The 25575-nt window shown below is 42.9% G+C and overlaps 1 protein-coding gene across 1 annotated transcript in view; it reads left to right on the top strand.

Annotated features, from left to right (window-relative positions):
- The first annotated feature begins 69 nt into the window (after window positions 1-69).
- DPYSL2 (dihydropyrimidinase like 2) overlaps window positions 70-25575 on the top strand; it is a 143581-nt gene continuing 118075 nt past the window's right edge. Inside the window, exon 1 of the mRNA XM_004046807.5 lies at window positions 70-719. Within this exon, the coding sequence (XP_004046855.1) occupies window positions 366-719 (354 nt within the window). The 5' untranslated portion in view covers window positions 70-365. The remainder of the gene's footprint in view (window positions 720-25575) is intronic.

Genomic DNA, 25575 nt, shown 5'->3' on the forward strand with positions numbered 1-25575 from the left:
GCCGTTCCCCTCCCCGGCGCCGCGCCCCGCCCGCGCCTCCCTCCTCCCAGCGCTGCCGGGAACTGGCAGCCTCTCGGCTCCCGCAGCCGCAGCGGACGCCCTCCCAGATCCAACTTTGCCGCTTCCCCGAGCTCGCGCTGTAGCCGCGGGGGGCGTGGGCAGGGAGGGAAGAAGCGGGGTCAGGGGGAGGGACCGGGAGGGTGGGTCGCCGGCTCGCCAGCCCTCCTTCCTTTCTGTGCACCTTGCGGTGGGCGGCGAACGGCAGCCGCGGCAGCAGCTAGGGGGCTTGTGCACACAGCGAGGGAGACTTAGGGACTGGCAGACGGACGGACGGACGGCGAGGACCCTACCCGAGCCCCCGAGCCATGGCCGAGAGAAAGCAATCCGGGAAGGCGGCAGAGGACGAAGAGGTCCCTGCTTTTTTTAAAAACCTGGGCTCCGGCAGCCCCAAGCCCCGGCAGAAATTCTGTGGCATGTTCTGCCCGGTGGAAGGGTCCTCGGAGAACAAGACCATCGACTTCGACTCGCTGTCGGTGGGCCGGGGCTCGGGGCAGGTGGTGGCTCAGCAGCGGGACGTCGCCCACTTGGGCCCGGACCCGCAGCCGCCGTACTCGCGGCAGGGCCGGCGCGCCGGCGGAGAGCCATCTGTTGAATCGGGCCGGAAGGTGGAGATCCGGAGGGCCTCGGGCAAAGAAGCCCTGCAGAACATCAACGACCAGGTCGGTGTGGGGGTGGGGGGTGGAGACGGAGGACGGGGCGCGGGGATCGCCCCTCCCTCGCCCCTGAGCCTGGCGCGCCCGCCTTCATGCCCCGCCCTGGACCTCGCCTCCCGCATCTGCACGCGCACCCCGCCCTACCCGCCCCTTCTCCGCGCAGGGTGCGGCGAGGCTCGGGCTGGGCGGTGGGCGGCCGTGCGCCCACAAAGGCTGCCCGCGTCTCCTTGAGCTTGAGAGGTGGGGCGTGGGCATAGGGAATGGGCTGATCCCCTGCTGGGGCGGGCGGTGGTCGTCTGGGAGGGGGTTGGCCGCGGTTCCATTCTTCTGAAACCCTCCCGGGCGGTTTCCGATGGCAGCTGCGGCTGGGTGCCCCACCCTTTTTTTGAGGCGGCTCAGAGCGTGCGGTGGAGGCTTTGCGTGAAGGCCCGCGGCTCCCCGGTGGTCGGGAGGGGCGGGGGTTCGGACGGCCGCTCCCTACAGCCTCCGCCGGCGCCTTCTGCGCTCACGTCCCGAGCTCCGAGGCCAGGACCATGGTCAGCGCCCCCCGGACTCCCTCCGAGCACCGCACCGCCCTTGACTCCTGCTCGCAGCGTGAGAAGAGCCAGGGAGGCTGTGGAGTCACCCGAGGAAACCGAGACGCTCCTAAATAGCCTATGTGGGGAACAAAGTTCCAATAAGTGTCTCAGCCAGGGCTTCACAGAGCGCTCCCCAAACCGCTATGTGGGAGGCGCTTTAGGAAGCGGGGAACTAAGTGGATTATGTTCAAAGGGTCAAAAAGACAAGAAAAGGGGGAAAACCCCTCGCATTCGAAATAGACTGTCGAAGAAGACTAAACCCCCTTTTATTGTGTTAATGGGGGAAACAAAGGCCAATTTTGTCACGCTTGATTTTAGAAAATGTTTGTCACTTTCTGACAAATATGAACAGTGAGCATTTTCAGCGCAGTAATAATCTCACACCACAATTCTTTCTTTATCTGAGTGATCCTTACACTAGTGTAATTCTTTTCCACAGCCTTAATTTCTTAACTGATAATTTACAATGCAAAATGTTTTAACACGTTTTCCGTTTCTCTCCCATGCCTGCTGGTAAAAATAAGAAGTCAATCAATGAATGGTTGTTGATTGAATACCTATTGTGCGCCTTGCCTTGTAGGGCAGAGGGAAGGTTAGTTATACAAAGTGCAAGAGGTTTCTTCTTCTCAGAGGGCTTCCAGAGTAGTTGGGAGTGGTCTATACATATTCAGCGAGGGATTCCACAAGCATTTACATTTGTGTACTTACAGTGACAGCCTTTGAGAACAATTCAGAATTGGTGATGATGGTTGGGGCATGATTTGACTGTTTGCTGATGTGACATAGAATTTTGCAGCTTTTGACTTTTGTAGGGTCAAGTCTAGGAAAAACAAGGCATTTGCTGTCATTTGTAAAAGGTGACACAACTAATAATTTATATCCAACCCCAGCCCTGCCCTCTAATTTATTCATATAAGGGAGTGTCTCATATCCATATTTCACTATGAGTCAACCAGAAGAAACTAAATCCAGAAAACTTGCTTTGTTCCAAGTGATCAGACAATTGAAGTAAAAGTTTCTAATAATGAAACTTATACTGAAAGCTGAGTGAGTGTGTGTGAAACACTTCCCTGTGTGAATACATTGAGTGAGGGCCAAAATCATGTGGCATCGTGGTTGAGTGAGTAGCCTCATGCATGGCGAGTTGTGCTGGTGATTGTGATGTCCTAGAGGAAGCAGAAAAACAACTGGAGAATAAAGAAGAAATCATGTAAAAAGTGGCAGATCAGAGGATAGGGGTTGAAAGTGGCCCACCCCTATCATGAATTAGAACTGAAGTTTGAAAGGCATAGTTTTATTGGGTTGAATAACACTTCTTTTTTCTTGGCCATTTGGAAGCTGAGATATATGAAATTCTAAATTGTAAAACTAAGGCATGCAGAGGGGGAGATTTGAAGAGAAAATACTCAAACAAACCGCAAGGGAGTTTTAGATTGCAATTCACATTGATTTCAGTTGCCCAGTTATTAGTAACAGAGGGCGATTCTAGCTTGGCCTTTCTGCAGCACCTTCCCCTGAATTTTCATGTTTAATCTTGCCTTATCATATAAGGCCTACTCAATGAGATTTTGTCATTCACGACTAAGAGCATTTACCTGGATCAGTACTTGCAATGTTTCAATATTTCATGTCTTTACAAAAGGGGAAAGGCTGTGGCTATACATGTGTTTATATTTATAACAATGTGACTTCCGAAAAGCTCAACCGGCCCACCATTTTGACTGAGTTGACTTGTCTTTAGTTGGTTTTCAACGATGAGTTGGGTGAGTGCCAGTATCTCTGTGCATTCTAATTGGAAGCCCTGACGCAGAAAAAGGTGGGGGAGATTGAGAATGGGTGGATCCTGGGACCCTCACTCACACCATCCCTCCTCTCTTGCAGCTTTATTTATGTGTTACTAATGTATGGTCTGATGTGGCTTTGCTCATCTGTTGCACTAAGAGGCCTGCTGTTCCCCTAACAAGGCTTTGGGAAGGGAGAGAATAGGCTTCCTTGACCCACATGCCACATGGCTCATGGAAGATGAGAGATGTTGGACATGTGCATTTGCAGGAACTAAATGAAATTATATTCAGAGTATGAGCCAGACAGCACCAGAAAGCGATGGGTGTGGCTTGACTTGGCATGTCAGATTTTGGCGGAGGAAAAGAGCTGGCATAGTGGTTGTGAATGAGGAAAGCCTCTATCTTGTTACTCTCTTTTCCCTATAAGTCCACTTTGGGCTTCAGTGAGGTTACATTGATCACCACTGTGAAAGACTCTGAGCCTCTTGGAAGAGAGAGAAGAAAGGCATCTCTGTTGGCCCAATCCCCCCTTGTCAGTGCCCAGGGGTCCTTCAGCCTCTTCCCTTCCTCCTAGGAACTTCCTCCATTCCACCCCAGACACAGCATAGCCAGAACCAGTGGCTCCACCAGCGATACTGGACCATAAGAATGCTTTTCAAAGGGGCCTCTAGGCCCTTTTCCCAGCAGCAAACAACCTATGCAGGCTGGAGTGACAGGGAGTGATTCTCCTCCTCTCCAGGGCAGGTGCCACTGAATGAACTGCACAGTGCTGCTGAGCTTGGCAATGTTACTGAGTCTGTGAAGTGCTTTCTGGTGCTCCCTTCCATCTGGGTCCCCATCCCTTCTCCCTGTGTTGAATCTCTTCTGGCCCTGGGAGCCCAGTGCTGTGCTGCCCTCTAACTGTACAACGTCATCCCTACTCCATCCCCATAGCATGCCCCTTCTAGACCTTTCTTCTTCCAAAGGGCAACAGGTTCTAAAATCAGTCTTGGCCTCCCTTCTCCCATTCAGAATTCTTAACTTGCATTAATCTTAGTTAAAGAGAAATTCCAATGATTAAAGCCATCTGCTCCTCAGGCAAACAACTGATGCCCAAGTTGTCCCCAGAGATCCGTGTCTGATAATAGACTAGCCTGTTAAACAAAACGAATGTGTGGTTAGTGGGGTGTGTGGTGGAGATTTGGAATAAAGGCAATACCTTGATACTTTACAGGTCATATTGGTTCAAAACAGGAGATACGAGCATTTGTGTGTTCAGGATTCCAAAAAACCTAAGACCCACCCGGGTTCAAAAGGAGGAAAGTGGGGGTGGGGGATAATTGGAGAGGGGAAGGAAAGGATGAAAATCCATGATTATTATTTGCTCTTGATTTCCCAGCTGGTTATTGAACTAATCATATAATTAGTTAAATTAAAAAATAATTTTTACATAACATAAAATTTGCCACCTTACCCATTTTTAAGTGTACAGCTCAGTGGTGTTAAGTGTATTCACATTGTTGTGCAGCCAATCTCCAGAACTTTTTCATCCCCCAAAGCTGAAGTTCTGTACCCATTAAACACCAACTTCTCACTCCACCTCTTCCCAGCCCCTGGCAACCACCATTCTCTTTTCTGTCTCTGCCAGCTTGACTACTCTAGACTCCTCATATAAGTGAAATGACACCGTTTATGTTCTTTGCAACTGGCTTATTTCACTTAGCATAATGCCCTTAAGGTTCATCTATGTTGTAACATGTGACAGAATTTCCTTCCCTTTTATGGCTGAATAATATTTCTATAATTAGCTAAATTATAACAAGTCTTTAATGATTTAAAAAGTTGTTATTCAATTAATTGGCCTGCAATAATTAATTGTGGCAGGAAGTAAGAAGGATTAGATTTGGGACGAAATAGGCTTCCCCAGGTCTGAGGCCTATAACCTAACTAGAAGAAAACTCCTACCAGCTAACCAGCATCTACCATCTTTCTCCTTGGAGCTCGAGGATAGGGAGGAGAATTGCTGTCATTGAACTGCCAGTGACAACTTCTGGCCATGACCTTTGCATAGTTGCATATACAATGTTATGTGGTTCACAAACTCATGGCTCTATACCATGGAAATCAGGGTGAGGCTGGGGAGTTTTTCCAGCCTGGTAAAGACAGACCACGTATTCCAGGGTCCTTCGATGCAAGCATCCCTCTTTACTTTCTTGAGCAAGAAGGGGAAGTCAGAATTGATTATCGATTCAAATGTGTACCATCATTGAATGTCAGAGCTTGCAAGAGACCTAATGATTGTTTAATTACCTCATTCTAGAAGTGAAGAAAGTGATGTCCTGAAAACTACTTCATTCTTGGAGCCCAGGTGATAGTCCCAGGACTGAGAGAGAGGTCTCTTGTTTTCAGTCCCACTGCAGTCCTCTACCAGTAAAGCCATGTGATTTATGTAGCATTATATAACTCTAGAATGTGCTTTTAAATTCTAGATTCTACATTTTAGAATGTTTAGAGTATATTATTCTATTAATAAAACCTTGCCCCAACACTGTCTGATACAGGCATTATTTACTTTTTGTAAATAAGGAAACCGAGATTTAGTGATATTTACTTAGCCAATTCCAAAGGTCTTGCTATTTAGTAAGTATGTAAACTAGGATTTGAACTAATATTTCCTAATCTAGTATCATATTTCTTCCAATAGTCAATTATGTGGCTCAGTTACACTGCCAGAGATATGTAGTAAACATAAGGGTACAATTTAATTTTGCAGGCAAAATATTTTACATCCCATTAAACTCCATATTTTCTATGAGGTAGGCCCTGTGCTAAATGCTTGGTATGGACTATTTTGTTAATTCTAAGATGACTCTATTAAGTAGGTGTTACTCTTATTCTTATTTTGCAAATGAAATATATAAAGGTAAAAGTAAATTGTAAAATGATATGGTTTGGCTGTGTCTCCACCCAAATCTCATCTTGAATTGTACTCCCATAATTCCCACATGTTGTGGGAGGGACCTGGAGGGAGATAATTGAATCATGGGGGCGGTTTCCCCCATACTGTTCTCGTTGTAGTGAATAAGTCTCACAAGATTTATAAGGGTTTTCCCCTTTTGCTTGGTTCTCATTCTCTCTTGCCTGCTGCCATGTAAGACATGCCTTTCACCATCTGCCATGATTGTGAGGCCTCCCCAACCATGTGCAACTGTGAGTCCATTAAACCTCTTTTTCTTAATAAATTACCCAGTCTCAGGTATGTCTTTATTAGCAGGGTGAGAACAGACTAATACATAAAGCAACTTACTAATGAAAAGCCAGAGGCAGGGCCTGAACCCCAGGGATATGTGACTAGAGAGCTTTTTCTATCACTCTAATATATACTGATTTGCTTTTGATATTAATTATTTTTTCTCATTTTATCTCCAAATAATGTATTCTTGCAAAAAAGTTCTGAATGCCTGTTTTTTTTTTTTCGGTGTACTCTTTGGAGCCATTTATAAAATGGACTGTTGATCTGTCTTTATGAATGTTCCCTAAACTGCTGACATTCTGTCTATCATTTTTTAAAACACAAGAAATGTCTTCAAATATCCCTGGGACAAAAACCAACTGTGATAGTATGAATGACATGCTTTTCTAAGATTAGAAATTAGAGCAATGTGATGACAGTGTAATTTTTCTACTTGATGTAAATCATTGTCTTAGGCTGTGACAACAAATTACCATGACCAGGTGGCTTGAACAAGAAACATTTATTTCTCATGGTTCTGGAGGTTGGGAAGTCTAAGATCAATATGCTGGCAGATCTGGTGTCTGGTGAGGACCCACATTATGGTTTCCAGATTGCCATCTTCTCCTTGTGTCTTTACATAGTGGAAGGGGCCAAGGGAGGTTTCTGGGGTCTCTTTTATAAGGTCACTAGTCCTGCTTATGAGGGCTCCACCCTCATGGCCTATGTTCCTCCAAAAGGCCCTACCTGCTAATACCATTCCATTAGGGGTTAGGATTTCAACATAGGAATTTTGGTGAAGGGAACACAAACACAAAGTCCATAACAATCATGAAATACAAGCAAATGAAGCTAATGAAAGAGTCATCAATAAAAGCATTGGCAGGTGGGACTGATGGACACTTGATTTAGTTGGTTGCAGCTGGTGGTAACCTAGTACCATAGGTACTGCACACAAATACTGTCTTACGTGCAAGTGCCTGGTCTTAAAGGTGGTTTGTGTTTGTTTTTGAGAATGTACAGATAACCTGCATGGGCTCTGATTCTGAGAGCACTCTGCAGAAAGCACTGAGTGAAGCCAGCTGGTAGTCCTGGCTCTGCCGTTGACTGACTGTGTGACCTGCACAGTCATCTAACCTCAGTGGTCATTGGGCTGTCCTGGGAATCTCTAATGCTCCTTCTATCCATTTCCACTGAAGGCTCTGAAAGAAAGCTATGCTGCCCATGGCTGTTCTTTTTTTTTTTTTTCTTATAATCGAGGCAAACTTGACTTAACATAAAATTCTTATTTTGGCAGGTTTGAAATGCACAATTTAATGGCTTTTACTGCATTCACAGTGTTGCATAACCATTGCCACTGTTTAATTCCAGAACATTTTCATCACCCCTCCAAAAAAAACTTTGTACCATTAAGCAGTCACTTTCCTTTTCCCATTCCCCCCATCCCCTAGCAATTACTAATCTGCATTCTGCTTTTTTTTTCCTGAGTGGATTTGCCTATTCTGGACATTTCATAGACATGGAACCATATGGTATATGGCCTTTTGTGTCTGCTTTTGTTTTTCACTTAGTATAATGTTTTCAAGGTTCATCTGTGTTGTAACATGTATGAGTGCTTCCTTCCTTTTTAGGGCCAAATAATGTTCCATTGTTTTGTATGTATCCTATTCATTAGTTTTTCCAATTACTTGAGGGACATTTGGGTTGTTTCCACCTTTTGGCTATTAGGAATAATACTGCTATTAACATTTTTTTTTACAAGTTTTTGTTTAAACATATGTTTTCAAGGCTGGGCACAGTGGCTCATGCCTGTAATCCCAGCACTTTGAGAGGCCAAGGTGGGCGGATCACTTGAGGTCAGGAGTTTGAGATCAGCCTAGCCAACATGGTGAAACCCCATCTCTACAGAAAATACAAAAATTAGCCGGGCATGGTGGCACACACCCGTAATCCCAGCTATTCAGGAGGCTGAGGCATGAGAATTGCTTGAACCCAGGAGCCGGAGGTTTCAGTGAGCCAAGATCGCACCACTGCACTCCAGCCTGGGCAACCGAGTGAGACTCTGTCTCAAAACAAACAAACAAGCAAACAAACAAACAAACAAACAAACAAATGTTTTCAGTTTTCTTGTGTTCTGCCTAGAAGTAGAATTGCTGGTCATATACTAATTCTATGTTTAGCTCTTCGAGGAACTTCCACACTCTTTTCTGTAGAAGCTGTACCATTTTGCATTGCCACCAGCAACATTTGAAGGTTCCAACTTCCGCACATCCTGGCCAACACTTGTTATTTTCCTCATTTTGGTTATAACCATCACGTGGGTGGGAATTGGTATCTCATTGAGGCTTTAATTTACATTCCCTAATAACTAATAATGTTGAGCATCTTTTCTCGTGCTTTATGGGCCATTTGTGTGTCTTCTTTGGAGAAATGTCTATTCAAAACTTTGTCCATTTTTTTTAGCTGGGTTATTTATCATATTGTTAAAATGTATGAATTCTTTATGTATTCTAGATACTAGGCCCTTATCAGATCTATAGTTTGCAGATATTTTCTCCCATTCTGTGGATTATCTTTTTACTTTTTTGATGGTATACAAAAGTTTTAAATTTTGATAAAATCCAATTTATCTATTTTTTTCTTTTGTTGCTTATGCTTTTGGTATTATACTATCCCTGGCTGTTCTTAAAAACTGCTGGATCATCTGAAATCTACCGAAAGAATTCCAGTACCTAATTTCCTAGAATCATGTAACTAAATCCTTGGGGAGCTTTGAAATTCATTTAGAATAGCATTTGTAGTAGCTCAGTATTCTTGAGTGTTTTGTGCACTGAATAAGCCTGATTCTTCTATCTGAAGATCTTGTTCATATGTAAAAAACTCCTTCTTTGTGTGTGCATATATATGTATGTAAACAGACATACAGGTATATATATATATATTTTTTTTAATATTTAAAATTTGATTTCTAATCCAATGATTTGGGAGTGGCAGGGATGGTGTTGAGGAAGGCAGCAACCAACAAGCTGAGTTTTAAACTAATAAATTTGGGAAAATAAATGAGTTCAATTAAAAAAATTATATTGTAATAACTACACATAACATAAAATTTACTGTCTTAACAGTTTTGAATGTACAGTTCAGTGATGTTAAGTATATTCACATTGTTGTGCAACCAATCATCAGAATTATTTTCATTTTGCAAAACTGAAACTTTGTACCCATGAAGCAACAACTCTTCATTCCCCTCTCCTCCCAGCCCCTGGCAATCACCTTTCTACTTTGTGTCTCTGTGAATTTGACTACTTTAGGACCCTCATGTAAGTGGAATCAAAGAGTATGTGTCTTTTTTTGACTAGTTTATTTCACTTAGCATAATGTCCTCGAAGTTTGTTCATGTTGTAGCATGTGTCAGAACTTCCTTACTTTTTTTTTCTTTTTTTCCTTAAGAGACAGGGTCTTGCTCTGTCACCCAGGCAGGAGTGTAGTGGTGCCATCATAGCCCACTGTAACCTCAAACTCCTGGGCTCAAGCAATCCTCCTGTCTCAGCCTCCCAAAGCACTGGGATTACAGGCATAAGCCACTGCCCCTGGCCCAGAATTTCTTTCCTTTTTAAGGCTGAATTTAAAAAACAAGACTGAAGATATTCTGTTGTATGTATAGATCACATTTTGTTTATTTGTTCATTTATTCATCAGTGGACAATTGGGTTGTCCATCTTTTAGTTCTTGTGAATAATGTTGCTATGAACACGGCTATGCAAATATCTATTTGAGACCTTGCTTTCAATTCTTTCGAGTGTGTACACAGAAGTGGAATTGCCAGATAATTTGATAACTATTTAATTTTTAAAGGAAACTACTACGTAGTTTTCCACAGTGGTTACACCATTTGACATTCCCAACAACAGTTCCCGAGGTTTCCAGTGTCTCCACATCCTCGCCTATACTTATTTTTTGGTAGGTTTCTTGTTTGTTTGTTTTGATAGGCATCATCCTACTGGATGAGAGATAGTGTCTCATTGTGGTTTTGTTGGGCATCTTTTCACAAAAGATTATGTCCTTTGCTGAACAGACATTCTGATTTCAATTTTTATTTTGTTCTTTTTTAAAGAAATAATAACAAAAGTAAGTACCATGTTTATTGTAGATGACATTGGTAAACAAATTTTTAAAAAGAAAAAAATCATCCATAATCTTACTGCGTAAAAATAACCATGGATAGTATTTTGTTGCATTATATTTTCCAGGCTTTAAATTCCCATTAAAAATGAATGAGGGCCGAGCGTGCTAGCTCATGCCTGTAATCTCAGCACTTTGGAAGGTCGAGGTGGGCGGATCACCTGAGGTCAGGAGTTTGAGACCAGGCTGGCCAACATGGCAAAATCCCGTCTCTACTAAACATACAAAAATTAGCCGGGCATGTGTGGTGGTGTGTGCCTGTAATACCAGCTACTTGGGAGGCTGAGGCAGGAGAATCGCTTGAACCTGGGAGGCAGAGGTTGCAGTGAGCTGAGATCGCACCACTGCACTCAAGCCTGAGGGACAGAGAGAGACTCTGTCTCAAAAAAAAAAAAAAAAAAAAAAAAAGAGAGAGAGAGAGAATTACTGTTTTTCAATATTCGTGACATCACTAGATGTTATAGTTCTTGGAGCTATTTCCCAAGTTTATAGGTGGCAAATAGTATCCTGTTGTTTGACGGTTTTCCTATCTGTGTTCATATTTCAGACTGTGATTTGTAAAAATTACATGTTAAAATGTATTCATTTTAATGTCATCTGCTACATATTTTTTCTTAGTTTTCCTCTAATTTTTAAACGGCTTTGATCTCTTGACATGCAAATTTAAAATTTACAAGTTAAGTTGATCCATTTTTTCTGACGTATTTTTTGCCTTTGTAGTCATTCTGACTTTAAGATTATATAATTATTTACCTGTGCTTTCTCCTAAAATCTTTTTGAATTTCATGAGTTTTTGAAATTGTTGGGTTGTTTTTGAGACAGGGTTTTACTCTGTCACCCAGGCTGGAGTGTGGTGGCATCATCATAAGCTCACTGCAGCCTCGACCTCCTAGGCTCAAGCGATCCTCCCATCTCAGCCTCCTGAGTAGTTGGGACTACAGGCATATGCCACCATGGCTGGCTAACTTTTAAATGTTTTTGTAGAGATGGGATCTCACTATGTTGCCCAGGCTGGTCGTGAACTGCAGGGCTCAAGAAATCCTCTTGCCTTTGTCTCCCAAAGTACTGGAATTACAGGCATTAGTCACCATGCTCAGCCTGAATTTCATTTTTATCTACATTTTAATCTGATAATTAAGTTTTGTCTTTAACTTGAAGTAATATGTAAGTTAATTTTTCAAGTAGACAGTTTTTCCAATGGCATTTATTGAACAATTGATGTTTTTTCCACTTATATTTTAATATGCTGAACCTCTTATATACACCAGGATCAGTTTTTTAGCTCTCTATTCTGTTTCATTGATCCAGTTTACTAAATCCACGGTGGTTCAATACTGCTTTAGTTACTGTAGCTCTTTAATATCTTTACTTTTCGTTTTCCCCATCACTCAAATGTGCTTTCCATTACAGATATTTTTAGTTACAGGAACCTGATATGATTTTTTAATCAGAATTATATTTAATTTATATATTGAGTTATTTTAAGACACATGTATTTTTAAAATAGTCTTTCTATTTAAGTTTATATCATGTGTTACCTCTTATTCAGATATTTCATTTTATTTCTGTGACATTTCTTGTTAGATTTATTTCTAGATGTTTTGTTACTATAGTGAATGGGAAATTTCCCTGTTATATTTGGTAGTTTATGTTCTGGGAGACTCTGGGGTTTATTTTATTTTATTTTTTCGAGATGAAGTCTTGCTGTGTCACCCAGGCTGGAGTACAGTGGCATGATGTCAGCTCACTGCAACCGCTGCCTCCTGGGTTCAAGCGATTCTCCTGCCTCAGCCTCCCGAATAGCTGGGACTACAGGTATGTGCCACCATGCCCGGCTACTTTTTAAATTTTTAGTAGAGACGGGGTTTCACCATGTTAGCCAGGATGGTCTCCATTTCCTGACCTCGTGATCCACCCACCTTGGCCTCCCAAAGTGCTGGGATTACAGGAGTGAGCCACCTTGCCAACTCTGGGGTTTTATATTAATTAGCAATAGGTCATGTTATTGAACTCACTCTTGGTTCTAATAGTTTTCCATTGATTCTTTTTAGACAGTTTTATTATCTGTGGCTAATAATAGTCTTGCGTGTTTTTTGCCAAAGACTTTATTCATTATTTCTCTTCCTTGTCTGATTACATTGACTATAACTTCTAGAACTGTGGTGGTAATATTAGGGTTCCCTGTTTGATTTCTGACTTTGATGAAAAGGCCTCTTTTGTCATTGTTTGAAAGCGATGCTCTCTATCGTGTTAAAGAATCATCTTTTAATTGCTACTTGAGCATATTGTCAATGTCCTTCAGTGAGTGACTACCAGGAACACAACTGTAGTCGATCCAGTTGGGTTTGTGCCTTGTTGCAGTGACCCCCGTTGGTGTGTTCCATGGGGGATCCATGGGGCGCCTCTGTCCAAGGGTGTGAGAAAGATCTGGGCTTTGGTTGGGTGATTTTGGAGGCCCAAGGAAGTGAGGGTGTCCTCTGGGTTGGGTGATATCAGAAAGTGGGGACAATCCTATGACTGGGCATCTCAGTGCATCTTCTGCAGAGCAGGGCAGATGAGACTGAGGCTAATGCTGTAGTTGACAAAGAAGCAGTGATCACTCCTATTAGTTAGAATGGGGGAGTTTGGCATTTTGTGGCTTGAGCCAATGTTCAGATTTTATTAAATATGACTGGGGAGTGAGCTAGTTTTGTCTTGGTCCATCCTGGACAAGAGTGGCCTGGCTGCTGCTGACGGTCCCTGAAATCATTTCTGTTCAACAGGAGAATGCCCAGCCGTTGCTGTGACTGGCAGGTCAGCTCTTGGTGACTTTTTTTGTTTCTCAATATGCTGTTAAAATCAGGGATTGATGTGATAAGTTATATTCTCTGGTGTTTTATTTTTGTTTTAGAGATATCTTCCTACCCTTCATTGAAGATGCTAAATAATTTCCTGAAAATTTTTTTAAGGATGATCTGTCCTATCCCTTGTGGTGTAGTAATTTTTCGTAAGCTTATTTTTTTCCTCTGTATTTATCTTCAATTCAGGTGAAATCCCTTTGGAATCCATGTTTTTGGCAGAAAAGTGTGTAAATTGTCTTTGGCCCCACTCTGATAACATATATTGGTCACTTCAAGCACCAGGTCCTTGTCCAATTCTTATCTTCTGGTGCAGAGGTTTCTGGTTTGGGTTTTTACACGCACATTTCAAAAGTGAATTGGAGGGCGGTTGCCAACTTTTTATGTTGCCAAATAAAGACATTAAAAAATTATCACAATATTATTTCATAAAATAAACAACATCTTAGCACTGAAATCATGAAGGGAAATTAATCCCAGAATTAAAAAATATGTATAATTTGGGCTTTATAAAAAACTGAATGTATGGTTCTTATTTGTTTATCCTTTTTTTTTTTTTTTTTTTTTTTAAGATGGAGTCTTGCTCTGTCACCCAGGCTGGAGTATAGTGGCGGGATCTGGGCTCACTGCAACCTCTGCTTCCCAGACTCAAGCAATTCTCTTGCCTCAGACTCCCGAGTAGCTGGGATTACAGGCATGGGACACAGCACACAGCTAATTTTTGTATTTTTTAGTAGAGACGAGGTTTCACCATGTTGGCCAGCCTTGTACTGAACTCCTGGCCTCAAGTGATTCTCCTCGACCTCCCAAAGTGCTGAGATTACAGGCATGAGCCTCCATGCCCAGTGTCTCATTTTGACCCAGATTTGTGAACACTGCCTCACGCAACCTGGCATCAGCTGCTAGAACAGCACTGGTGAGGTGGCACCTCTGCCTCTCCTTGTCTGCCCCTAATCCCGCTTCCTGCACGGTCCCTTTCCAGGAGTTGTGACTTCTGTTGAATAGAGAGACAGGGCCCCTGGCAGACCAGTATGGGCAATTGTTTCAAAATGCACCTGGGATCAGGTATGGTGAGACACACAGATATGTAAATGACTGTCATAAAGAAAGAAATGGGCCGGGAGCGGTGGCTCACGCCTATAATCCCAGCACTTTTGAAGGCTGAGGCGGGTGGATCCCAAGGTCAAGAGATCGAGACCATCCTGGCCAACATGGTGAAACCCCATCTCTACTAAAATTACAAAAATTAGCTGGGCATGGTGACTCGCGCCTGTAGCCCCAGCTACTCAGGAGGCTGGGGCAGGAGAATCGCTTGAACTCGGGGGGTGGAGGTTGCAGTGAGCCAAGATCGCGCCACTGCACTCCAGCCTGGTGACTAAGCGAGACTCTGTCTAAAAAAAAAAAAGAAAGAAAAGAAAAGAAAAAGAAAAAAAGAAAGAAATGAATACTTACAGATCCCTGGAAACAGGAGGCACTGAAAGCAGTGCAGCGCCACTCTGGGAAGCACCACGTTGGGCAGGAGGCAGAGGGAGCAGGGAAATAGGTGGCCAAGAGCCTTTATTGTGGTTTCAGGGAAGGAATAGGAGAGGAAGGGTAAACAGGTTTAGGGAGGCTAGTTTGGATAATGTTGATGGGCCCTGGAGCATAGTGGCTGTCCCTAAATGTCTGGTTCCTGACCCTGGGGTGATTAGGGTAGGTGGATATTGGCCCTGAGTTTAAGAGCTTCCTGAAGGAGGAGGATGGAGTGTGAGCTCTGGATTAGTTGGTTTGCATATGAAAGACATGCCTGCAGGAGAGTCATTTTACTATCTCTAGGAATTGGTTAGCTTGGGAGGTGCAGTCTCTCCAGGATGGGCAAGGCCCCAGATGGCAAAGCATCAGAAAAACAGAATAGAAAGGCATGATTCATATGGCACTACTAGCTGGCAATAGTAGGCCTAAGATCATTATAAGATTTTGGCCTCATATCTATCTATCTATCTATCTATCTATCTATCTATCTATCTATCTATCATCTATCTATCTATCTATATATATTTAGAGACAGGATCTCTCTCTGTCTCCCAGGCTGCAGTGCAGTGATGTGATCATAGCTCATTGCAGCCTTGAACTCCTGGGCTTATGTGATTTTCTTGAGTAGCTGGGACTATAGGTGTGTACCACCATACCTGGCTCATTTTTTAATTTTTTGTAGAGACAGGGCCTCATTTTGTTCCCCAGGCTGGTCTCAAACTCCTGGGCTCAAGGGATCCTCCTGCCTCAGCCTACCAAAGGGCTGGGATTATAGGCATGAGCCACTGTGCTGCATATAATTTTTCTTTTAAAAACTTGATGCATGCTCAGAGTTATAGTCACATCACTAAAGCCAATGGAGTCCAAAACTGCCCATCCAACTGCTGGATTTTTAAATTTTAACTGTAATTTTTTTTTAACAAATGAATTATATTTCTTACAGGACATATGATTGTGCCAAAGCTGGTGGTGAAGATGGCTAGAAAAGAATTAACTGGGGCCAGGCGCAGTGACTCACACCTGTAATCTCAGCACTTTGGGAGGCAGAGGTGAGGGGATCACCTGAGGTCAGGAGTTCGAGACCAGCCTGGCTAACATGCTGAAACCTCGTTTCTACTAATAATACAAAAAACTAGCTGGGCGTGGTGGCCCGTGCCTGTAATCCCAGCTTCATGGAAGGCTGAGGCAGGAGAATTGCTTGAGCCCGGGAGGTGGAGGTTGCAGTGAGCTGAGATCGTGCCATTGCACTCCAGCTTGGGCAACAAGAGGGAAACTCCGTCTCAAAAAAAAAAAAAAAAAAAAAAAAAGGAAAGAAAGAAAAGAATTAACTGAAAAGAAAAAAAAAACAACAACTATCATCTACAACTCTGTTCACTAAATCTCCTCCAATTTCAGTGACGTGACAGAATTAGCAAAGCAGGATTTCCAAGTAGGGTCAGCTTTACCTTCCTCCCATGAGATCACCCTGTGACGCTGAGCACTGTAATCACTGTGTTGTCTTGGCTGTCTTAGCTTCATCACAGCACACCAGCAAATGTATATCTTTGACATATGATTTCTTGTGATAACATTCAGTTGGTCCATGGCATTTCCGTCACATCTTAATTGGATGTGGACTTTGAAATTGTCATGGAGCATTCAGGAATTAAGCCTGCATGAAGTTATCCAGGCTTAGAACCATAGAGAGAAATGTGCAGACATTCTACAAATTCCTCAATTTCCAATAGGACTCTGGACTGTTTTTAGGACCCTTTAAAAAATTTAACACGATCACCAGTCATTTCTTTGTCCTTCCTTCTGTCCATTTAGTTACGTAAGATGTACTTCTGTGAGGAAACCGTTCCGATGCTGTTTTTCAAACTTCATTCTTGAGATTTCCTGGAATGTCACTGGAGAATGTGGTGTGCAGAAGATTAGGATGAGTTTCACCAGTTATAGTGAGCTCTTATGGTATACCAGATGGTGGCTTTAGCAAATCACCTATTTCTTTTAGATCTGCTTCCTCCTTCGCAAAGTGGGTATCATGACCAGTTCCTTATATGCTAGGTCTTGACAGGGAGGTCTTGCTACTGAATGACTTCCCAGTTAGGTGTGGTGGCTCAGGCCTGTAGTCCCAGCTACACAGGAGGCTGAGGTGCGAGGACGGTTTGAGCCGAGGAGTTTGAGGCTGCAATGAGCCCTGATTGTGTCACTGCACTCCAGCCTGGGTGACAGAGCAAGACCTCGTCTCAAAGAAAAAAAAAAAAAAGGTGATGAGGGAGCTCAGCTGCTATGACCTAAGCACCTCTCCAAAGCCCCCACCTCTTAACATTATTGCATTGGGGATTAGGTTTTCAATACATGAATTTTGGGGGACACATTCAGACCGTAGCAAGGACAGAAAACAAAATAAGGAAACAGCAGAGGAAATTGAGGAGGCCTACAACGGAGGTCTGAAGAGAACACAAGGGCATTAATCCCTGTGGAAGGGCAGCTCGGGGGCTCATGGAAGTTCCCACAGGCCCAGCAGTAACACTCCTGGGTATGCAGAGATTACCTCTCAACCTCTGCAACCAGCTGGAAGTGAGCTCAGAAGAGATTTTGGGGCTGGAGATAGAGATAGGGTGCCATTGGCAAGGAGGTGGTGTCTGAACCCACGAGGTGGATGAGATCAGTCAGGGAGAATGTGCGAGGTGGTAGAAAGAACATGGATGTTGGAGCCACCTAGAGCTGGGATGAATCATTTATTCTGGGCCTTAGATGTAACTGATCTGGGCTCCAGTGCCACATAAGACAAATAGACAGAACCTCTGTTCCACAGCATTGTTCACACTGGCCCAGAGGACTGGTGAAAGTACAGGGCCTGGTATTAGCAGGTGCTTAATAAAGGGCGATTTTATGTTAATGAATATTTAATAGTCAAGCCAGGGAAGGGAGACAACAGCATTTCAAGAGGTACATGATGGTCAGCAGTATTAAAGGCAGAAAAAAAGTGAAGTAGGATGAAACCTGAAAGGACACCACTGGTTGGGTTTAGGTGCCAGTCTTGGTAGGAGCAGGCTTGATGGTGGGAGAGTGGCAGCTGCCATGTGCTGTGAGGTTGGGAGAGTGGTGGGTACTTGGGGAAACTCATCTTGGTGTCCTTTGGGAAGACAGGTGGTTTGCCAGGGATATGGGCACAGGGAGGGCACTTGTGCCTTTTGAAGGTCTTTTGCTTTTGGTAAGATGTGGAAGCCATGATCATGTTTGTGTAGAGAGAGGAAGGCCCCAGAAGGGAGAGCAGGACTGATAGAGATAGGAGGCAGGTGTGGTTCCCTGACAGGAAAGGAGGGATTGGCTTCAAGTACAGAGGACACAGTTGCTGGAGGATGATCAGGGCTTTCTCTTGTGGCAGGGAACTTCTGTGAACCCAGGGATGAGGTCAGAGTTGGATTTGAGGGACTTTATGTCTGGTGGAGTTAATTTTTAGGTAAAAGAAGAGGTGCAGAGTTTCTTCCAAGGGCAAGTGGTAGCAGGGTCTACTTCAGGAGAGGAATGAACTTTGGTACAAGTATTTACTATTGAAATATTTTTCACATACCATAAAATTTGCCCCTTTAAAGTGTATAATTCAGTGGCTTTTAGGATATTCACAAGATGTGCACCCATTATCATTGTCCACTTTCAGAACATTTGCATCATCCCCAAAAGAAACCCAGTAAACAGTCGCTATCCATTTCTTCCACCCCTAGCCCCTGACAACCATTGATCTGCTTTCTATCTGTATGGATTTGCCTATTTTCACATTTTATATACATGGAAACGTATACTATGTGGTCTTTTGTGACTGGCTTCTTTCTCTCAGCACAATGTTTTCCAGGTTCATTGGTGTTATAACATGTATCAGTACTTTGTTCCTTTTCGTGGTGAATGAAATTCCATTGTATGGATATAATACCTGTTTTTAAATTCATTCATCAGTTGACAGGTAGTTGGGTTGTTTCCACCTTTTAGCTATTATGAATAATGCTGCTATGAATATTCATGGTAGAATCTGTGTGGACATATGTTTCCATTTCTCTTAGTTACGTATCAAGGAGTAAAATTCCTGGGTTATTTGGTAACCCTAATTTTTTGAGGAACTGCCAAACTGTTTCCCAAAGTGGCTGCACTACTTTACATTCCCATCAGCAGCGTATGAGGGTTAGCATACGAGGTTTCCAACTTCGCCACATCCTTGTCAACACTTGTTATTGTCTGTCTTTTTGATTCCAGCCATCCTACTGGGTATGAGTCAGTATCTCTTGTGGCTTTGGTTTGTATTTCCCTGATGACTTGATGCCATTGAGCATCTTTTCATGTGCTTATGTCATTTGTATCTCTTCTTTGGAGAACTGTCTATTAAAATTCTTTGCCCATTTTTAAGGTGGAATATTTGCCATTTTGTTGTTGAGCTGTAAGAGTTCTTTATATATTCTGGATACTACATCCTTAATATATATTATTTTTTTCTCCTGCTCTGTGGATTGTTTTTCACTTTCCTGATAGTGTCCTTGACGTACGAATGCTTTTAATTTTGACAAAGTGTAACTTATCTATCTTTTCTTTTGTTGCTTGTACTTTTGGTGTCCTATTTAAGAGCGTATTTCCTAATCCAAGGTCACAAAGACTTACCCGTGTTTTCTCCTGGATGTTTCATAGTTTTTGCTTTTACCTGTAGATTTTGGATCCATTTTGAGTTAATTTTTCTATGTGGTATGAGGCAGGGGTCCAACTTCATTATTTTGCCTGTGGATGTCCAGTTGTCCCAGCTCCATTTATTGATTAGCAAAAGCATTTTAGGAGATGGCAAGAAACTAGAGACAAAACATTGCCACACAGCATTAGAGAAACCACTGGTGCCAAAAAGGCTGCATCGGGAGTGAAGTCAATGACCACAGCCGTCAAATGTTCTCAGGTGAAGAGGTTGAGAGGACTCCTGGAGATCCCAGATGGAGAACGGATGGTAGAAGAACTGAGGCTTGCAAGAAGTGACGTGCTGCTGAGGTGGCAGGGACTGATGGGGGAACCCAGTGACAGCCTGGTGACAAGAGGGTCTTAATTAATGCAATTGAAAAGCAGGTCTGGTGAGAATGAGTAACAGTGTGGGAGGAGAGGAATGGAAGAGCTTAGGAGTTAGGAAGTGGGAAGAAGCTGGGAAGTCCATGGGCTTTGAAGGTCCGAGGAATGAAATGGTAGTGGGCTGTTAAGGATATTGAAGATCTTAGGAACAGAGGAGTTCAATGAGCAACAACAAGACTGGTTATTGGAATTATTAGTGACAACTAGTGTGTGAATCCTTCCCAGATACCAGACACCATGCTAAGCCATTTATATGGACTATTTCACTTAATTCTTTTTTGTTTTTTGAGACTGAGTCTTGCTCTGTCACTCATGCTGGAGTGCAGTAGTGCCATCTTGGCTCCTTGGAGCCTCCATCTCCTAGGCTCAAGCAATCCTCCCACCTTGGCCTCCCAAGTAGCTGGGACTACAGGGGCATACCACCACACTTGGCTACATTTTGTAGAAATGTTGTCCAGGCTGGTCTCGAACTCCTGGGCTCAAATGATCCACCCCCCTTACCCTCCCAAAATGCTGGGATTATAGGCATGAGCCACCATGCCCTGCCCCTCATTTACTTCTTACAGGATTTCCGAGATAAAATTGTGAGCTCTGGAGCCAGTTACCACTGCTAACAGCTGTGTGGCTGTGTGGCCTTGGTCAACTTACTTATTTTTTCTATGTAGGGTTGCCACTTTTATTAAATGAAAATATAGGACACACTGTATTTTTTAATTTTTATTTATTATTATTATTTTTTAAGACAGGGTCTCACTCTCACCCAGGCTGGAATGCAGTGGCACAATCATAGCTCACTGCAGCCTTGAACTCCTGGGCTCAAGTTATCCTCCTGCCTTAACCTCCTAAGTAGCTAGGACTACAGGCATCGGCCACCATGCCAGGCTAATTTTTATTATTATGTTTTGTTGAGATGGGGTCTATGTTGTCCAAGCTGGTCTCTAACTCCTGACCTCAAGTAATCTTCCCACCTCAGCCTCCCAAAACACTGGGATTATAGGCATGAGTCACCACACCCATCCCAAATCTTGTATTTTATCTAGCTACAGCATTTCTATGACTGTTTCCTCATCACTTAAATTAGGGTTAGAACAGTGTCTACATCATTATGTGTCTTAGTCCAAGCTGCCATAACAAATTGTCATAGATTGGGTGGCTTAAACAACAAATATTTATTTCTCACAGTTCTGGAGGATGGCAGTCTGAGATCAGGGTGCCAGCATGATTGGGTTCTGTCAAAGGACTTTTTCCACATTGCCGACTTTGTACTTCTTTTCTCCTTGCGTGGCAGAAGGAGTGTGAATTAGCTCTTTGTTCTCTTCTCACAAGGGAACTAACTGCAGTGTGAGGGCCCCACCCTCATGACCTGATCACCTCTCAAAGGCCCTACCTCCAGATACCATCACAATAGGGATTAGATTTGGCCATGTGAATTTTAGGGGAACATGAAAATCCAGTCCATAACATGAGGATTGTTTAGGGGATTTAAATATGTCATACATATAAAGTTTTGGAGCACGGGCTGGCACATAAGAAAAACCCAACTAGAGGTTTTCCATAGAGGTCATACTCTGATGTTGCATGACCTTTTTCTGCTCTCATTTGAAACCTGAATTCATTTCACAGAACGAAAGTACAGAGATTGCAGTGGAAACAATAAACAGAAAAGCATGCTATGTTTGGGCCCATTTATACAAAATGGGCTGAGATATATATATATATATATTTTTTTTTTTCAGCGTAGGGAGCATGTGCAACAGTGTTATGAACTGGGATGCAAACTAATTATCTACTTAGATGAGCTGGTCAAGATGATATTGCTAATTTGCTGACATTGCTTTGAAATGAACGTGCCAGGACATAGTGCAGTATATTCTGTGGCAACAACAGAAACTCATGTTAACACACAGTGGCGTTATCCTTGTAAAGTATAGTTACAAATTAATACGACTTTCTTCCCATCAAAATTTTAAGCTCTCTATGGGTAGTGTGTGTGTGTGTGTGTGTGTGTGTGTGTGTGTGTTTGAGATGGGATCTCACTCTGTCACCCAGGCTGGAGTGCAGTGGTGTGATCATGGCTTACCACAGCCCCAACCTTCCAGGCTCAGGTGATCCTCCAGCCTCAGCCTTCCAAGTGGCTGGGACTACAGGTACATGCCACCATGCCCAGCTAATTTTTGTATCTTTTTTTTTTTTTTTTTTTTTAGAGACAGAGTCTCGCTAAGTTGCCCAGGCTAGTCTTGAACTCCTGGGCTCAAGTAATCCTCCTGCCTCAACCTCCCGAAGTGCTAGGATTACAGGTGTGAGCCAATGAACTCAACCTTAATTTTTGTATTTTTGGTAGAGATCAGGTTTCACCATATTGCCCAGGCTTGTCTCAAACTCCTGGGCTCAGCCTCCCAAAGTGCTGGGATTACAGGCGTGAGCCACTGTGTTTGGCTCATAATGTGTTTTTTAAAAAGTAAATTATAGGCCAGGCATGGTGGCTCACGCCTATGATCCTAGCACTTTGGGAGGCTGAGGCAGGTGGATCACCTGAGGTCAGGAGTTCGAGACCAGCCTGGTCAACATGGTGAAACACCGTCTCTACTAAAAATACAAAAATTAGCCAGGGGTGGTGGCACACACCTGTAATCCCAGCTACTCAGGAGGCTGAAAAGGGAGAATCGCCTGAACCCAGGAGGCGGAGTTTGCAGTGAGCCGAGGTTACGCCACTGCACTCCAGTCTGGGCGACAGAGAGAGACTCCATCTCAAAAACAAACAAACAAACAAAACCGTAAATTATTAGGTGGGCATGACATGAATAGTGAATTTATGAAAGGGAATAAATTGTGTTTGAATGAAGAGGAATCTGTAAGTAAGTCTTAAGGAAGCATAACAGAGACAAAAGAGAGACATTTGCAAATTACAGAGAAATAATGAAGGGCAAGATTCTGAATTGCAGCTGTATTGATGGGAAAGGCAGTGAGAGAATGGTGAGGGCGATGCAAATGAGCTACATCTTGACTCGGCCACCAAAGGGACTCTATTTGGGAATAGGTGAGAAAATGTCTACTGAATCTGACACTTCCTTCCCAACTGACAAGTATATAAATGAAGCTTGTGGTAAATAATATGGATTTTTTTTTAAGTAGAAAGTCTTAAAAATTTGATTTTCTGATGAGTGGCTTAAATAGATTAGTTTATGGCTAAATTAATGTCAAAGGGCTATTAGGAAGTATAGGTAATTCCTACAGAGTTGGTTAGGTAATATTATTACTGCCATTATCATTATTACTGCCTAAATATTTGGGTAATGAAATCAAAGTCAAATATTCTGGGAGAAGCTGAGGAATGGCTTTGACCCTCCACGTTCCTATTTAGTGGAGCCTATTCTGGGCAGGCTGCCTTAGCTTGCTGCAAAATCAAGACAAGTTCAGGAGCTGCAGGATGATTCAGCATGGGGTCCCAAACTCCAGTCATTTGCTAGTTTTTGTCGTATCTACCTGTAACGTTTGCTATTATTTATCTAATATTGTGTAGAAAAAAAATTGCTTGTGCTTTTAAAGCTTTTTAAAAACTATCTTTTGGAGAAATTTTAAATATAAAGAAAAGTTACAAAAATGATGCAGAATTTTTGTAGACCTTTCACCTAGTTTCCTGCGTTGTTGGCATTTTACTGCATTGACCTTACTATCATTCTCTTTCTACACACACACACACACACACACAACTGTAAATTTTTTCTCATTCGAGAGTAAGTTGCAGATATGATGCCCCATTTCCCCTCAATACTTCAGTGTATATTTCATAAAAGACAAGATTACTTTTCTTCATGACCAAAGTGAAACCATCAAAATCAGAAAATTCACATTGATACAATACTACCCTCTAATCCCCAGATTTTGTTCAAATTTCACCAATTATCCAATAACATTCTTTAGTAGGTCCAACATTCAAGTCAGGATTATCATTTACTTGTGTATTTTTTCCTTCTATCTGGAAGAGTTCATCTTTCCTTGGCTCATATAACCTTAACACTTAATGAAAACTACAGGCCAGTTATTTTGTAGACTGCCTCTCAGTTTGGAATCATCAGGTGTTGCTTCATGATTTATACATTTTTGTCATGACTATATCTGAAGCAATGCTGGATCTTCTGGGAGAATCCTATCATGAAGTGCAGGATGTCAATTTATCCCATTACTTGTCATCTTAACTCTGGTCACTTGATAAAGGAGGTAGCTATCAGATCTGTTCACTGTAATGTCAATTAAGAAAAAATTTATACTTATTCAGGAGGAGTGATGTCAGCAAGATGGTGGACTAGGAGGCACCAGTGCTTATCTCCCCAACAAAAACAATGAACAAACAGCTACTTGCCAATGAAAATAGTTATGGGAGAGCTCTGGAGTACAATAAAGGAAGTATAGTAACCCAGTGGAGCATGAAAACTGAGGATGACCACATAGAAAAGTGTAGGAAGCATTTTAACTTATGCTACCCCTCCCTCAGTCTGGTATAGGTAGGTGCCAAGAGTGATCCCTTGGCATGACCTCTCCCTGTGGGGGAAAAAGGGAGCAGGAGGACCACAGTGGTCCTCATCACTGCCAAGGAACACTAACAGCTTTCTCCCCATGGTCTTCAGTGATGTTGAGCCCGTGTAATGAAGCTTCCTGGAGTCTACGAAGCTGTTCCTGCCTTGAGGAAGGAGCTGGTATTATGTTTCTACAGGAGTAAGAACCACCACTGTGTCCTGCCCTCCTTCAGGGCCAAAGCCACTACCTCCTTCCCACAATCACGTGCATGCTCCAGAGCCTAGCTCCGTGGCTACCGTGCATGTTCCCATGCCTCAGACACCAGCACAGTCACTGCAGTGAGTGTATTTACATGCCAAACCTGTTGCAAAGAGGGATTATCTTGGGCATGACATCCCCCAGTGAGATAAAAGAAGACCACTGGGCCCCAGTAGCCTTTAACGCCAAGGACCCCAACAACCCTCACCACAGCAGCAGCCATCTGCAACCTTGGCCACTAAGGACAACTATACAATCCAACAATGTTTTTCAGCCCTTGCTCCCCTCCATCCCTCCCGCTTCTAGTAGTTCCCAGTGTCTATTGTTCCCATCTTTACGTCCACATGTACTCAATGTTTAGCTCCCACTAATAAGTGAGAACACACAGAATTTTGTTTTCTGTTTCTGCGTTAAATTGCTTAGCTACCTCTACTTTTAACATATTTTAGGCATTAGGACTTGCTTAGCCTTTAATACACAGGAATATTAACTAAAATGCACATATAAAACAATGGTTAGACAATCTGAACTAATTTAGCTTATGGGTACAGAGCCCTTCTCTCTGCATGCTTCCCTCTCCCCCTGCCCAGCACCACCCAGTGAATAGTCAGCATCAAAACATACAGTTTCACAATTCCTTTCCCAAATGCAACCACTCCTGTGAGATAACAAAAAAATATTTAAACGGTGTTACTGTAGCCCTCTCTACTTTTAGCATATGTTTTGCACTTTTAAACATCTAGCAAGACTAGATTTTTCAAATAGTGCCTAAGTTTTCCACTATATACACAGTAACGTTGAATAAATGGTACACATGTAATAAAGGCTCTAATTTGAAAGTGTTATTTATTTATAGACAGAGTCTCACTCTGTTGCCTAGGCTGGAGTGCAGTGGTGTGATCTTAG

This window comes from Gorilla gorilla, chromosome 7 (genome assembly GCF_029281585.2).
Source record: "Gorilla gorilla gorilla isolate KB3781 chromosome 7, NHGRI_mGorGor1-v2.1_pri, whole genome shotgun sequence".
NCBI lineage: Eukaryota > Metazoa > Chordata > Mammalia > Primates > Hominidae > Gorilla > Gorilla gorilla.